This window comes from Rousettus aegyptiacus, unplaced genomic scaffold (assembly GCF_014176215.1).
Source record: "Rousettus aegyptiacus isolate mRouAeg1 unplaced genomic scaffold, mRouAeg1.p scaffold_m13_p_4, whole genome shotgun sequence".
In the NCBI taxonomy this organism is placed as follows: domain Eukaryota; kingdom Metazoa; phylum Chordata; class Mammalia; order Chiroptera; family Pteropodidae; genus Rousettus; species Rousettus aegyptiacus.
The window spans coordinates 131,943,150-131,959,456 of record NW_023416307.1 but is presented as its reverse complement, the minus strand read 5'-3'; the positions used below and the strand labels follow the sequence as shown (position 1 = coordinate 131,959,456).

The window sequence follows — 16,307 nt, the reverse complement described above, 5'->3', positions numbered from 1 at the left end:
TTCTCCCATGCAGCCTGCAGAGAAATGAAAGCTGACATTATGTTTCTGGTGGATAGTTCTGGCAGTATAGGACATGAAAACTTCATCAAAATGAAAACTTTTATGAAAAACCTGGTGAGAAAATCTCAGATTGGGGCAGATCGGGTGCAAATTGGTGTCGTTCAGTTCAGCGACATCAATAAGGAAGAGTTTCAGCTCAACAAATACATATCCCAAAGTGAAATTTCTGATGCGATAGACCAAATGGCTCACATTGGAAAAACCACACTCACTGGGGCTGCCCTGAAATTTGTGTCTCAGTACTTCAGCCCCACCAAGGGGGCCCGGCCCGATGTCAGGAAGTTTCTCATCCTCATCACGGATGGTGAAGCTCAAGATGCAGTCAAAGACCCAGCAGTAACTCTTCGGCAAGAAGGTATAATCATCTATTCCGTGGGGGTGTTCGGCTCCAATGTCGCCCAGCTGGAGGAGATCAGCGGAAGGCCGGAGATGGTGTTTTATGTTGAGAATTTTGACATTCTGCAGCGCATTGAAGACGATCTTGTTTTTGGAGTATGCAGCCCACATGAAGGTAGGCCTGGCCATACCCATTATGGGGCTATCCAGACACCATGTGTGCATGCCAGTTATTATTTCTTGAATTAAATAGACTACTATCTGAACATCCTAAACTTTTTGTTTCATTGAAATGTTTATCCTAGTGACTTTTGACCTACATATAATATATGACTTTCCTCAACAGAATAGCACTAGATGGTAAGGCCTCCATTGAAGAAAAGTAGTATCATCCTAGGTCTCAGGTCAGGTTCCCTAGAGGCAGAAGCTGAGTCAGATTCTTATAGAAGAGATTTATTGAGGAGGTGTTTTCAGAAGGGAAGTGAGGAAAGCAGGACAGGGCAAGGGTGGGAGCTAAGCAACATGGTGGTCTTAGCTGGAATCTAGCTTCGGCTTGATCCCATGGGAAACTCTAGAGCATACATTACACCACGGAGTCCGTTCCACCTGAGATGAGGAGCCCAGCCTCAAACAACCTTGGGCTATCTGTGGGCTGCCAAGGCAGATCAGAGAGGGGGATAGCCTGCTGGACAAGGTTGTTCCCCTTTGACTTAACATCCACTATGCATGTTAGTTTATTTTACAGTTTTCAAAAACCCTTACTTGTATAAAATGAGATAATACTTTTGAAAACACTTAAGGAACTGATTTATACTGTAACCCAGAGGATCTGATGACAGAATCAGTCTGGAAAATATCTATGAAGGAGATGATCTTAGTGGAGTTTTGAGAGAAGGGACAAACATTATTTTGTTATTCAAACAGCAGTTCAATTCAACTCCTACTAGAAGGTTTGGTGGCTGTGGTTTGTGTTTTGTGAAAAGAGAAATACACCTGGATTGTATTTCCCAATAATTCAACCCAGAACAAACCTCCACTCTTTGAAGGGTGCTCATCCCTGAGCAGTTAAAGCCCCGGTACCCTGGGTAATCCAGGCAGGGTCTCCAGGGAGGCCAAAGGAACCAGCCAGTACAGGAAGCATTCTGTTTTTTGCTTTGTTTTGTTTTGTTTTGCTTTGTTCTGTGTAGGGAAAAACCCAGTTCTTTTCTACTGTATGTTTCTTTCCTGTCTCCTTTACTAGTCACATAGCACACTTCATTTCTGGTCACCAAATGTTTGGAGGTTTTTTTCCCATATCCATGAGCAACTCTCAGACACCAGCACGGTGTCTGAAAATTCAACTCAACTCTGACACTCTCTACCTAGAGGCAACATCAGATCCCAACAGGTTAAGGGCTCAGTCTCATAAAACTGCCCCCAACCCCTACTTCAGACACCCATCACAAGCCCAGGTTATCACCTATGCTTCTGACCAACCTGCTATAGATGGGAGGTTCCATCAATCCCCTCCTTGGGTTCTATTAATTTGCTAGGTGGCTCACAGAACTCAAGGGACACTGTTTATTAAAAGATGTGCTAAAGGATACAAGTAAACATCCAGATGGAAGAGATATATAGGCAAAGTTATGAGGGAAGGGGTACGGAGCTTCCAGGCCCTCTCTGGACTCCCTACTTTCCCAGCACCATCGTGTGTTCACCCACCCGGAAGATCTCTGAACCCCATACTTTTGGGACTTTATGGAAGCTTCATCATGTAGGCATTATGAATTATTAATCCATCATCAGCTCTTTCCCCTTCTCACGAAAATGGGGGGTGGGGTGCTGAAAATTCCAAGCTTATAATCATGACTTGGTCTTTCTGGTGACCAGCCCTCATCCAGGAGATATCCAGGAGCCATTCACCTCGTTAGAACAAAAGGCACTCCTATCATCCAGGAAATTACAAGGGTTTCAGGAACTCTGTGTCAGAAACTACAGATGAAGACCAATATGTGTTTTCTATTATCTTACACAGCTTTTCTTGAAAATTTGGTTTATGACTCTGTACACATGGCTTCTAGTCATTTGGGTAAATATATTGGCCCAAAGGTTTTCAACAGCCCTACCACATAGCAAGAAAGTGCTGGTCAAAAAGGAAATGTAGTGAGCCTCTGGGGCGGGGGATTGCGGGGCGGGGGGGGGGGGTGGATACTTGCTCACAACTCCATTTCTCCGGAATGGATGAGTTAACATTTGGAACATACCTTTGTAAGGCATGTAGAGACATTGTGCTACATGAGGACTAAATCATTAACTATCTTACAATTACACTTCCCCAGAATGAATGAGATGGGTTTAGAACTCTTCACTTGTAGACAGAATGTGCTATATACACATAGGTTAAGTATTAATTGGGTCTTTCTTGCTTTACTTTTCCATAGCATTGATCCAAGGAATAAATCATTAATAGGAGCGTCACGCTGGGACAACTTAGTTAGGCGAAGTGTGAAAAGGGCTTATTTCTATGATGAGGCCCAATAATGAAAACAGATAATGTTTCAAGAATGTCAAAAGGGAGAAAATGTAACCTTGAAAATTCTGCCATCATATAACCATGGAAAAATATACAGTGTTGCCAAATTCATTTTCATTTGGTCATTTCCCCAAGGTTCATTTTAAGAATAAAATCTCACGGTCCCAGTGGCTTAAAAAAAATACACAAATTTGTATAAATTAAAGCATATGTTGAAGGAATCATTTATACAGAAAATTTCCACAGAATTTTGACTCTGTTTTTTAGTCCAGAAGCTTTCTCCCTTCCCACCCCTCACGGAAGGCTTCACTTCACATAGGCCTTTTTCTAAAATCACACCTAATTGCATATTATTACATCTTGGCATCACAAATATTTGTATATTGTGTCTGTTATCTAAGGAATGGACATTCTAATGTACAGCTTGATACCATGGTGAAGACACACTGGCGATTGAAAAGCAGGTGAGAGAAGGGGAGTCTCCCATGACGTCCAAAACTAATCTCGTGCTTTTCCTATCTCTTCCTCTTTTAGAATGCAAGAGGATTGAAGTTTTAGATGTAGTGTTTGTAATTGACAGCTCTGGCAGCATTGATGAAAATGAATATAATATCATGAAGGACTTCATGATTGACTTGGTGAAAAAAGCTGATGTTGGCAAGAATCGGGTCCGGTTTGGGGCTCTGAAGTATGCTGATAACCCAGAGGTGCTGTTTTATCTGCATGATCATGACACAAAATCAGAGGTGATTTCAGCACTCCGGGACCAGAGGACCATAGGAGGCAACACATACACTGCCAAGGCACTAGACTTCTCAAACCACATGTTCACTGAACCCCAGGGCAGCCGCCTGCGCCAGGGTGTCCCCCAAGTTCTCATTGTGATCACTGATGGAGAATCCAATGATGCGGGAGACCTCAATGCCACGGCCAAGGCCTTACGGGACCAAGGCATTCTTGTCCTAGCTGTGGGGATTGCTAATGCTAACCTCGTGGAGTTGCTGGCCATTGCTGGGTCGAGTGACAGGTACTTCTTCGTGGAGACTTTTGGAGGCCTGAAAGGGATATTTTCAAACGTGTCAGCCAGTGTGTGTAACTCTTCACAAGTAGGTAAGGTTTGTCAATTCAGTTTTTCTTAATTATCGGCGGAGGTCCAAATGAGGGATAAAGCAATAGCCCTCAGGAGCAAGTTCTTCAAATAGGAGAGAGAGAGCACTAACTGTCCACAGGGCTTCCCCTGTTACAGAATCTCAGGGGTGGAAAGACCTCGAGGACATTGCATTCGGCCTCCTCCCCAAAGAAAGGTACCTTCTACAACATTCCTCCTGACTAAATTCTTCTAATGATGGGGAATTCACCATTTTTTGAGGAAGCTTTATTTATTAGAACACGAATTTGTTTACAGTGTCATTTTCATTCACTGGTTCTTTTTCCTGCTCTTTACATAAATCAAATTCCATTTTTTCCCCTAACAACCAGTGATCATTCCCCGAGTTGTCTCTCCTTTAGGCCAAAGGTCCCTAGGTCCTTCTATTAGGCATAATCTCGTTAAAAACATGAAGCCCAATAATAAGCATTATATTCCAGCCTTAGATTTTTCCAGAGCATAGTACAGTAGGACTTCTTTACCCTGGATGCTATTTTGACATCTGGGGATTACATTGCCATATTTATGTGTGTATGTGTGTATTCATTCACTCATTCAGTCAGCTGCCATTTTATACTATTTCAAAGGGAGAGTGTGGTCTATTAAAGTTCCTTTTTATTTTTGTTAAGATGTATCATACTAAAAATATTAAGTATTTTTATTAAATGAATTGGTATTAATCTAGGATTCCAACGCCTTGGTGCAATTCTTTTTTAAAGTTAACTTTTCTGGTTTTCATATGCATTGCATCCTTAGAATGCAACTACTATCTTGTTTTTTTCACAAAACTAACAAAATTTTTATGGGTCTTATTGAAAACTAAAATCTCTTACCTTCTGTTGGTCAATGCCTAAAATCCTACCTATCCTTTTCAAGCTCACTGTAGATGTTGACATTGCATTTTAATATGGAAAGTTCTTGGGTGGAAAAAATGTAGTTTATTTCCTTTATCTGAATCTGAAACAAAAGAATTCAATAAGTTAACTAATTCCTGAAGGATCTATTTACCATATTTCTTTTTATCTCTTCCTGTTTATCTTGACTTTGGAACTCTCAGACACCTTTAATCTTTGTTAAGGCTAAATTGAGAATTGAGTTAGGTCAGTGGTGAGATCTCTGGGGAATTCAGGGGCATATTAATGCTTACCAGAAGGCTAAGGATACACATGAGCATATGCCAAGCATGATTCATTCACTGGCAATGGTCTTTCATATTCTTTTCTTTTGTATTTGTTGTGTTAATACAAAGGAAGCATCTTTAAACAGTACTCCATTATTTGTTCAAAAATGTTATTCTCAAGTAGATATTTTTGCCTATAGGCACCAGAAAGGGAGATGATAAAGAGGAAAACTGAAAACTGACTGGATATAAGTCAGAAGGCATAACCTTAGAACTTCGATTAGTCAGTAAACCAGAAAGTACTTACTGGTTCAGCTAGCCATGGAGGCCGAGTAAGCACTACAGACTATCCGTCTCTTTGTTTGAATCTCTAAATGGACATGTGTTATTTTGTTTTTGTTTTTCTGGCTTTATCCTGTCATTGGGTTAAGGCTAGATTGCAGGTAAGAACAAATTCTCTGTAGCACCACCCCTAGTTCTCTGGCATCTTGGGAAAGAAATGGCATAAGACCAAATGGAAAAGCTAAGAGAAGCATAAAAGGACATGTGAGTTGTTCATGCCTAGTGCCACCTTCATGAACTGAATGTTTTTATTTCTCTTCCAATTAACGTGAACCACAGGGTTGCATAAGAGAAACCACTCTCAAAAATACCATTTCTAGACAGCTGCAAACATTTAGTTTACTCTGGCTGGGTTAAAAATAGAACAACAATCTGACTTTGATGATGTTGTTCCCTTTTCTCTTCTTCGTAGGCTGTAAAACTGAAAACGTCGATCTTGTTTTCCTCATGGATGGTTCAAATAGCATAGGACCAGACGACTTCAAGAAGATGAAGGCATTCTTGGCATCTGTTGTTCAAGACTTTGATGTCAGTGACAACAGAGTGCAGATAGGAGTGGCCCAGTTTAGCGATACCTACCAGGAAGAGTTTCTACTGGGAACGTTCACAGGCAAAAAGGAGATATCATTTAAGATTGAAAACATCCAGCAGATCTTTGGGTTCACATGCATTGGCGCTGCGCTCCGGAAAGTGGGGCATTACTTCCAGGCAGACATGGGCAGCCGGATAAATGCAGGTGTCCCACAGGTGTTGCTGGTCCTCACAGATGGTCAGTCCCAAGATGAGGTCGCTCAGGCTGCCGAAGACCTGAGACACAAAGGTATCGACATCTACTCCGTGGGCATCGGGAATGTGGATGACCAACAGCTCATTCAGATCACCGGGACTGCAAATAAAAAACTTACGGTTGAGAACTTCGACGAACTGAGTAAGGTCAAGAAAAGGGTAATTCGCAACATCTGTACCTCGGGGGGTGAGAGTAGTAAGTATTCAATGTGTCTTTCATGTTTATTTCTCCCCTGTCTTCTCTGACATTTTCCTCAAGTTCTATTTATGTCCCCTGAGGCTGGTGAGAGAACTTAGATTTGTGCCTTTTGACTTCAAGTTGAACTTTTCATGGTTATCAAGCATTTTTTGTGACTTGTGGGTTGAGAAACAGCATCTGAGAGACTGTGCCTTTTTTTCTTGCTATCTCCAGGGAAAGCATGACCTCTTTGTAAGTGGGAATCCTTTGATTTCAGAAGGTGTGAAGAAAAGTCCCTTATTTACAATCTGATTGGTTTCATAGGCTGGAGAACATACATCAAAGAAGTAAACTATTTGACAGATTTCAGTTGCCTGGCGATAAGGTCTACAGGGCTGTAGTGAATGTCTTTAGAGGTTTATAGCTTTATGATGAAAATTTATTGCAGAAGTTAGTAGGCAACTTCTCTAAAATCTGACATTTTTTTTTTCCAACACGTGGAAGGAGATCTTGAAGGAGGGAAAACTTATTCTGTTTTTACACAAGTCCCCAACAGTTAGCTATGATTCTGTTTAACTACCCATGGTAGACACTAACTCTGGATGTTCACCAGGGAAAGGAAAGCTTACACAGTTGTTAAGAAGCAGCTTTGGAGACAAATCTCCACTCAATAGCCATTGTTTCTTGTACAAATTTCTTTTATAAGTTTATTTTCTCATCAGTAAAATGTAAACAATAACAGCACCTACTTCAAAAGATCAGTGTAAAGATTAAATGAGAAAATGCATATTTAAACTCTCCTTTGAATAATCATGACACCTGGGATGTAATTATAAAGTCATTTTTGTCTACCACTGATCCATTAAATTTATTCCTGGGAGCCAGCTCTTCCCTTTCCCCTTTTTTTGGTGGTTAATATGTCCATCCCAGTGTAACTATTAAAACTTCAAATTTCATTCAAGGTTACTCTGCTTTCCTAGCCTGTCATAGCCTGCTCACCTGCCACAGAGAAGAGATGGTTGACATTTTGTTGTTCCTTACCTCTCACCTCTACCCCCTTCTCTCAGGACCTGCTCTCTTCTTGCTAACCATGGTTTCTGGCCTCTTCAGAATGGACTTGGGAAGGGAGAAGAGTTAAAGTGGTACAGGAAAGTTCTTACCTGATGGCACTTGTCAGAAATTGGTTTTCTCCAATGGTAGCCCATGTCTAAAGTTGGGTCTATCCCTGGGTCCTTCAAAGATTTCCCCTCCTGCCCTTCATCATTTCTACCCCAACCAAAGAACATTTGTCAGGAGATCTTTCCACCATAGTTCCCTTGAGGATGATAGGCATGTCTCAGTTCCAGACATTCCCTTACATACCTTCCTCAGCCTCTGGGAACCTGGTGATGCCTGCAGCTTTATTCTACTGCCATTTCTTTGGCCCTCCAGGTATCCTTCTTGGAAAGGAGATCAGAAAAGCCCATAAGAGCTGTTTCTTACATGTGACCACAGTAGCTCCATGGGAAACAATAACATATCAATTTCCTTGATACACACTGAAAGTTACCCAGCATGGCCACCTCTTCTTTGTAGAGAGAGCAGCATGCCACCCTGTGTCACATTCTTTAGACTTTCTAGGCTTGTGTCATCTCCAAGTTCTCTCTTTAAGCTCTTCTCTCTCAACTCAAAGAGGAAATTACCTCCTTTCCTTGTCTGTGTGTGTGTGCAAGTGATTGGAGAGCTCATAGCACATCAACAGCTCTCTTCAACAATGTTTATCTAAACCCCAAGTTCAAACTTTGGATAAGACCCAATGTGGAGGCTAAAGTTTAGGTGTCCCATAATTGATCAGGGACTATTGTCTTTGTAAATCCTCCTTCATGATCTCCCCATACTTTGGAATGTATCTGATGACCTCAGCTGAACCTTCTACTTTAATTTCCTATTTCACATGAAATACTCATTTCCAATGATCAGGAAGAAAATTTTCTTGGAATTATCTGGTCCGTACTTGAGAGAGTAAAAGAAAACCATGTAGGAAGTCGAAACCAGGAGTATATGATCCAAAGAGTAAATGTGTTATCTTTATAGGAAATAGTGAATTATAAATAAATAAATATATTAAGATAATCTTGAAGTTATTACTGCAGCAAGCAAGAATGAGAGGCCTTGTAACCAAGCTATGAGCTAAGGACCGATGAGACCTGAATGAACACTGATAATGCTTCAAAGGCATGTACAAATATATTAGATGATGCCAGTTCTTAAACCATAAACTCCCAACTCAAGGAAATCACACAGTAGCCTGGTGTGGCTCAAAGCAAACATGACTTGAAGCCTGTACTTCTAGCTTTGCTTCTTATTAAAATATGCATAATTTTGGAGACATCACTATTCTTTCTTAATTTTCTCATTTATAAAGTTTAAATCATCTCTTTTTCTCTAATTGTATACTATGATTTAATATATGTGAAAGGAAGGTCATCTGTAAGGAGATATGAGGGAAATGACTAATATTTCAATGACTCAATATTTCTTGGGCATTTATGAAGGGTCAAGCATGGTGCTCTAAGCCAGCATTCCCCAACCTTTCTTGCACCAGGAACCTGTGCTATGAGAATAATGCCTGATGATCTGAGGTGGAGCTGAGGTGGTGATGCTAGCGCTGGGGAGTGGCTGCAAATTCAAATGAAGCTTAGCTTGCTCTCCTGCTCATCTCCTGCTGTGCAGCCTGGTTCCTAACAAGCCAGTGAAGGGTGCTGGTCCATGGCCCGGGAGTTGGGGGCCCCTGCTCTAAGCATCTGAAATGTTTTATCTCATTAAATTCTCCCCCAGACCTAAATGGTTTGTATTTTTATTCCCATTTGTAAATAAGGAAACTGGAGCTCAAGGAATATTGGTAACTTGGCCCAGATCATACAGGAAGTAAAAGACTAAGCAAATCTTGAAATCTAGGTCTATGACTCCATCCTGTTTTTTGTTATTAAATTAAGCTATCTATTTTCTTGATATAGTTGATATCTAGAGTATCTGATGTTGATGTTATAAAGAAATAGTATCTAAATACTGTACTACACCAATTTATATCTGAAACTTATTAAGATATCATGGGTTCGTGTCTTGAAATTGTTTTCACAAGCTTCTATTCCCTAAGGACGCCACTTGCTGCTAAGCTGTCACTTCCAATGTCACAATCCAGTAGCAGAGCTAGTAACCTACCTAACCTATCATTATGGGCTACCCAGAAAGTGGTAACATAAAGTAGTTCAGCATATGGACTCCAGACAAGCCTGGATCTGATTCCAAGTGTGAGATCCACAGTAATAACTGTGAGGCAGCCACAAACTCTTCTGCAGAATGAATATTTGAAGAGTTTCTACTTAGTCTGTTTCATAAGGATAAGTGAGATTAAGAATGGGAAGTACATGGTAAATGTTCAGTATTAGTAACTATGAGAGTGTTGCAGAGTGTATATTGAAGTGGTCTTTTAAATGCAAATATGTGGAGTGATGAGGTTAGTTCAATAGGAGGGCAATTTACCAAGTGTTCTTTAGTTTAAGAACTTTAATATTTTAGCAACATTTCAGAGCCATATTCAAATTCTGTGTTCAGTATATGCCCAATTTCCCTAAGCAACTAAACTCCAAAGTCTGTTTTTTCCATTTTTAGCTTTAGTCATGCTTATTTTTCTGATCTTTCTTTGAACCTGGCTATTCTAACCACCTAGAGGAGACCAGGAAGTTCTCAGGATCTAGAAGTCCTATCTTTTTTGGCATGGAGCCATGATTAGATAGCAAAAGAATCAAGAATACTTCTCATCTTTTGCATTATCATGGATAGATGAATCAAAAAAGAGCTTAAGCAAAAGGTCAGTCTGATTAGGATGAGGTAAGAGACACCCTTGGGATTTGATTCAAGGAATGTGGGAAATATAGGGAAAAAAGTTAGATGGTCATCTCCACCTTTCCTTGACCAGGATCTCTGGATGTTCTTATCTTTACTGAGTTCTCTAGAAACAGAGCTGAAAGCAAAGTTTATGTGCTAATACTTTATGAGCTAAAACTTTAGTGGGAGTAAAATCCCAGGGAAGCCAGAATGAGTGGAAGGGAAAAGATAAAGGAAAGGATGGAAAATACAAGATGTAACCAAGCTAGCTACAGCTTCTTGAGAAATCATAACATATTGGTTATGTAGAACGTCACCAAGGGAACCATAGAGAACCACTACATAGATTTGTCCAGCAGAAGAATGTAGGAGGGCTTAATCTGCCGGTTCCTTCCCATCAATGGCCTCTCATTGGTCAGAGTTTATATTATGGAGAATTAATACCCCTGCCCTTTGAAGAAACCAGATACAGAACTCATCATGAATTATATCTGTGACGGCGGGTGGTGGAAGAAACCAGAACTTTTCATGAGTTCAGTTGGGTTGGGCATGGGCACCAGAATCGTTGCAGCCCCACTGCAGTGAGCATGATGAAGGCCATGTCAAAACCTGTCCCTCCACCACCACAGTGTTGGGCAACCAGATGGTGGTGCCAGCTGAGGTTCTCCATTGGACAAATGACCAAGTCCTTGGATGTGTTAGGGGGCAAGAGGTACAAGCAAATTTGAGAGGCGTATAAACTAGATCATTGTTTTTCCATCTAAAATATCCTTCTTTCAAAGGCCCTAAACAAATTTTTCTTTTATCCTAGCTAATTGCCAACGGCCCAACTTTCTCCTTTTAAGTATTTTCTCAAGAATTTGCCTTCTAACCTCAATATACCCTACCCTCTTGACAGCATTTCTTAACACTGAGAATCTGCCACAACTAAGTCAGATAATTAAAATCAGCTTTTGGGTCTGGCGGGGAACTGTAAGATTGTAATTGTCACGCCAATCTATTCTTTTCCGTTCTTTTGTATTTTTATTTTGAAATACATAATCTCTTCACTTTTATAAAAAAGAAGATTAACGCCTGGAGATGTTAGGAGATTTGCCAAGTTATTTAGCAGTAACAGACTCATGACCGGTACATGACTAACACTCAACTTTGTGCCTTCCCACTCGAAGACCTCCCTGCACTGAACTTCCACACTGCTGTTTGTGAGGACGAGTCAAATGCTTAGGACGCTGGTTTTACTTCTTTTTATCGCCCTTGATGGCCAGTCCTATACATTACCTTCTTGATTTCCCTTATATTTATTGCCCCTTTTCATTTCTTACTCCTGCTATCCTAGTTTAATCCTTCATCATTTCTCTTTAGAAATCCAATTTTACTCTTCTCTCTAGCTCACTTTCAAAACCATCCCTGCCTCTTAATTAACTTCAACGGCTTCTAGTTTGAGGGCAGGTATCTCTGAAGAGTTTGCAAACCATTACATGATAGTCCACTTGATAAGTATGACCTAGTTTTTCTAATTTATTTGGACGCATAGCTAACTATAGACTTGCTCCCCCAATTCTATTCCTTTGCTCACATTATTATGGAATTAGTTGACAATTTGAATTAAAGAAACGGAAGGAATTTACTAGAATTGTACTGTCAGTAATCTAGACAAAATATTAAAGCATAGGGCACTGTTCCCAGGATAACTCAATGACATTTTGTTATTTCTGCCATTTTTTTTTTTTATAAGAGGCCGTTTTCCTTGAAGGCAGTAACATATGTTGGTACTGAATGGTTTTCTGTTCAGGGGTTAGAACAATGTTCATCCAAGAGTGGAATTTTTAATTTCAAGATAGAAATGAAAGGACACATATTCAAAAAGAATTTTGCAAAGGACATGTTCTGCTTTCTGAGTAGTTTCTTCTCATCCTCCTTTCTGAATATTGGAGAAGAGATTTCCCAATAAAGTATGTGTAGTAAAATAAGAAAACCCACCTTTCAGATTTTTTTCTTGATAACATCTATTTGCTTCCAATGTCATTATGAAAATTGAAGGCTTTTATTTTCCCTCGCCTGACTCTTTTCTCACTAAAATGAATCAAGTTACTGGCTCTTGTTTGAAGAATTAAAATTGACATTTTGGTTTCAAAGACTTACAAATGTTTAACTGACTAGCATGTCTGGAGGTAGTGGAGGCAAGCATTTGTCAACACAACAAATATCTGAAAAACTGCTTATTTAAATAAAGCAAATTAAACACTTTTTCCTTAATTTCCAAGCAATCTGTATGTATTGAATTAACTAAAAAAGGCTGACTTTTTACCCAAGCTAGAAGTTCTTAGAAGGAAAGTCTATATGTCACATGACTTTATTCTTCTCTAGTTATCTTTCCTTTAGGAGGTTCAGTTTAAAATATCAAGTCCTTTCTAGTTTCCCCGGTGTTTAAAGGTTCCTGGAGTTAATAAGAAAAAGGGTAAAGCATTTTGAATGCAATACCTCTCTCAGTATTTCTTGAACCCCAAAATGTCTTTGGCTTTGGCTTCTGAGTGGCCGAGCTCTGACGGTAGCACCATCTTTGACACAGTTAAATATGGGTGATTTGGTTCCCAGTTTCTTCACTTATGGGACTTAAACCAAATAAGATCTCAAAGAATCTCTGGACTATTTGTCTTTTGACTTTTTCTTTTCTGAGTGGATGTTAGAAGACTAAAAAAGGAATCAGAGATTATTTTTAGAAAGATAAGTCATCTAAATCATTTTAGAACATTACTTTGTAATTTATTTTTTCTAAGTGCCTTTCTCTATGCAAATGTTTTTATACCCCTTATATTTATAATTTCATATTTGTTGAAAAACTTTCACGTGGGTGCTATTGGTGCCCCAATTGATAAATAGCATATGAATTTCCTATTTTAGACTATTAATATTTCCACGATATACTTTTTTAGCTATTTAAATAACTCAGCATAGTTTTTTCAATGGCTATAAGAAAATCTTTCAGGACTTTTATTGTTATAGAGTCATCTAGATTTTATACTAGCTGAAACAAAATACTATATACTTATACTTTTAAGGGTTATAAAAGAGTGATTCTGAGCATGTTCCATTATTCCCTCATGTTCTTTCTGGTTTTCCAAATTTGTAACTTGAGTCAGACATTACATTTAAGTCAAGTAAAAGGATCCATTAATCTAATAAGGTATTTTTTTTCTCTTGAACCTTAGATTGTTTCGTGGATATTGTGGTAGGATTTGACATCTCAACTCTGCAGAATGGGCAAGCTTTGCTTGATGGTCAGTCTTGGGTGGAAACCTACCTTCAAAACATCTTACATGCCATCAGCTCCCTCAATGGGGTTAGCTGTGAGGTGGGCACAGAGACTCAGGTTAGTGTGGCTTTTCAAGTGACCAATGCCATGGAAAAATATTCCCCCAAGTTTGAGATCTACAGTGAAAACATACTGAACAGCTTGAAGGGTATAACAGTTAAAGGACCATCTTTTCTCAATGCCAACTTCTTGAATTCGCTGTGGGATGCGTTTCAGAATAAATCAGCTGCTCGTGGAAAGGTAACTTGGCTTTATTTTATTTGTTGGTCTGTGGTTGCAATAACCTCCTTTTTACTCATTTTTCTTTTTTGAATACTTTCTTAGGTGGCTCTCTTATTTTCAGATGGATTGGATGATGATATTGAAAAACTTGAACAGAAATCTGATGAACTTAGAAAAGAAGGTATTGAGCATGCGGGGGGCGGGGAGTGGGAAAGGGATGTTTATTAAGTTTATAATAACAGATCTCAGTTCTTGCTCTAAAGTTTCCAGGCACTCATATAGCCCTGAATTTGCCAACCTTTCCACTTTGTATTCATTTGACAGAGCAAATGAGCTCTAAGAACATTTTGGCATCAACATTTTTCTTTATACCCTATGTATATGAAACAACACTGAATACAAAGTCCTATTCTTTTTTTCATATTACTGTATTTCTCCTTCCTAAGCTTTCTTGGAGAAGGGTCCCTGTCTCCCTTGCCTCACATCTACCTAATATTGTTGCTTTAGTGTCAACAGAAGTAAACTGTGTATTTATCCTTGACTAAGGGAATAGAAAAGTTGAATTATTTTCTTCTAACATTTCTTAAGTTTCCAGAGTTGCAAGCATTGTTGGACATGTTTACTCATGTTCTGAGGCTTTCTAATCAATTCCATTCTTCAGACCACAAATGAAACAAACGTAGTGTCTGAGTGTTTAAAGTTCTGGCACCAGGCTTTTGGCTTTGAGAACCAATGCCCAGTCTGACTTATTGTCAGTTCTTACTAAAATATGGATCAATGGAAGAAAAATGCACCCACATGTTCTAGTTTGACTAAGAATAGGAAAACTTTCTTGTAAGTGAACGCTATTGGTGCCCCACCCAGACTCCCTCTTCTGGTCTGTTTCCTCCATCCTCCAGCTGCTTCGTGCTGGCTGCTAACAACTCACAGGTCCCCCTTCTTTGAGGAATTGCCCTAGGTCAGTGAGAGCCACCTCACGTGGGAGTTAAATCTCTATCCCATCCCTGGGCAGCAGGTAGAGAACAGTTGGACCTTTGCCTCAAAATGGTACCATGTGGCGCAATTTATGCTCCAAGTTCCTCACAATAGCCAGCTGAAGCTAGACGTAAGCAGAAACACCGTCTTGCTCAGCTCCTTCCTCCGCCCCCTCCTGCCGCTCTCACCCCTTCTGAAGATACTTCCTCTGTAACCTGTGTGCCTCCAAATCATCTCTGATTCTGTTCTAGAGAATCCGACTTAAGACATCTGCTTCCCAGGTTAGTTATGAGAGGTTGACTGGATTTTATCTTTGCTGTTTGGTTTTCATTCACCAATTTGAAACAAATTGCAAAGTCCACTGAATGTACCATTAGAGAATAAAGATTTTTATTTTGCCTGTTATTTACTAAGGCTGCTTTCTCTTTATCAAGTCTTCACATTTTTTTTCATGAGCTGTAGTGGAAATTTTAATGAGCAAGACCCCAGAGTGCTTAGTTTGGGTGGGTAGGCTTTTAAAAAAATTTCAGCTTTTCCTATTTTTCCTTTTTATGCTGTGTGTATGTGTGTGTGTGTGTGTGTGTGTGTGTGTGTGTGTGTGTGTGATAAATTTATTAGGGTGACCTTGCCTAATAAAATTAATAGATTTCAAGTGTACAGTTCAATAATACATCATATGTATATTGCTTTGTTAGATTTTCTTCTGTCAGCAAATATTTGACTTCTTTTACTCCTACCTCCACCATCCCCCTTCTCTCTGGTAACCACTAATCCACAGTCCATGTCTGTGCGTCTCCGTTTGTCAAACATGTTTGTTGCTTCCCTCTTTTAAACACACATAATTTCAGTTGATGCTGGGCCCTATGATATATGGACTTGGGAGAGCCTCCCTAATTTGAGGGCTTCTAAACTGCTACAGTTTACAAGTGTCAACTGTACAGTTACCATGGAATTAGAAGAGACCAGAGGAAAGAGAATCTTTGGCGGTAGATGTGGCTTTATAACTACTAATCCATGTGGGTTGGATTCGAATTAGTTTCTGAATTTTTAAAGATCTAATAATCTAGAATTCACTCAATGATATTTAATCTTCCCACTTTCTGAAGTCTTTTCTTCTTTTAGTCATTTTTAGGAATTGAAAACACTGTATTTAAAATTATAGAACTCTAGTATTGGATGAGTCTGAAAAAAGCGGGATTGAAGCCACCATCCTGAGAAAAGCAGTTACAAATAAGTTACATGCATATTTTCTGCAAACCAATTTCATGATTCTCATAACTCTTAAACTTTTACATTTCCTGGAACTTACAGTCAGACGTGAGGTTTTTTCCCCTTGTAAATTGACCCATTATCGTGCCTTCTCTTGACGTTTAACTCTGATGGATGAACTCAGCATTCCTCGTTGCCTATTCAAGCCTACTCCACCACTCCTTTTCTCCCCTTCATTCT

General features: G+C 39.5%; 1 protein-coding gene across 3 annotated transcripts in view; it reads left to right on the top strand.

Annotated features, from left to right (window-relative positions):
- Nucleotides 1-16,307, top strand: part of COL6A6 (collagen type VI alpha 6 chain) — a 142,129-nt gene that overhangs the window by 31,256 nt on the left and 94,566 nt on the right. For all 3 annotated transcript variants that reach the window (XM_016140264.2, XM_016140262.2, XM_016140263.2), the window contains 5 exons: nt 14-571; nt 3,443-4,018; nt 5,930-6,499; nt 13,558-13,901; nt 13,986-14,064. In XM_016140264.2, coding sequence (XP_015995750.2) covers nt 14-571; nt 3,443-4,018; nt 5,930-6,499; nt 13,558-13,901; nt 13,986-14,064 — 2,127 coding nt within the window. The remainder of the gene's footprint in view (nt 1-13; nt 572-3,442; nt 4,019-5,929; nt 6,500-13,557; nt 13,902-13,985; nt 14,065-16,307) is intronic.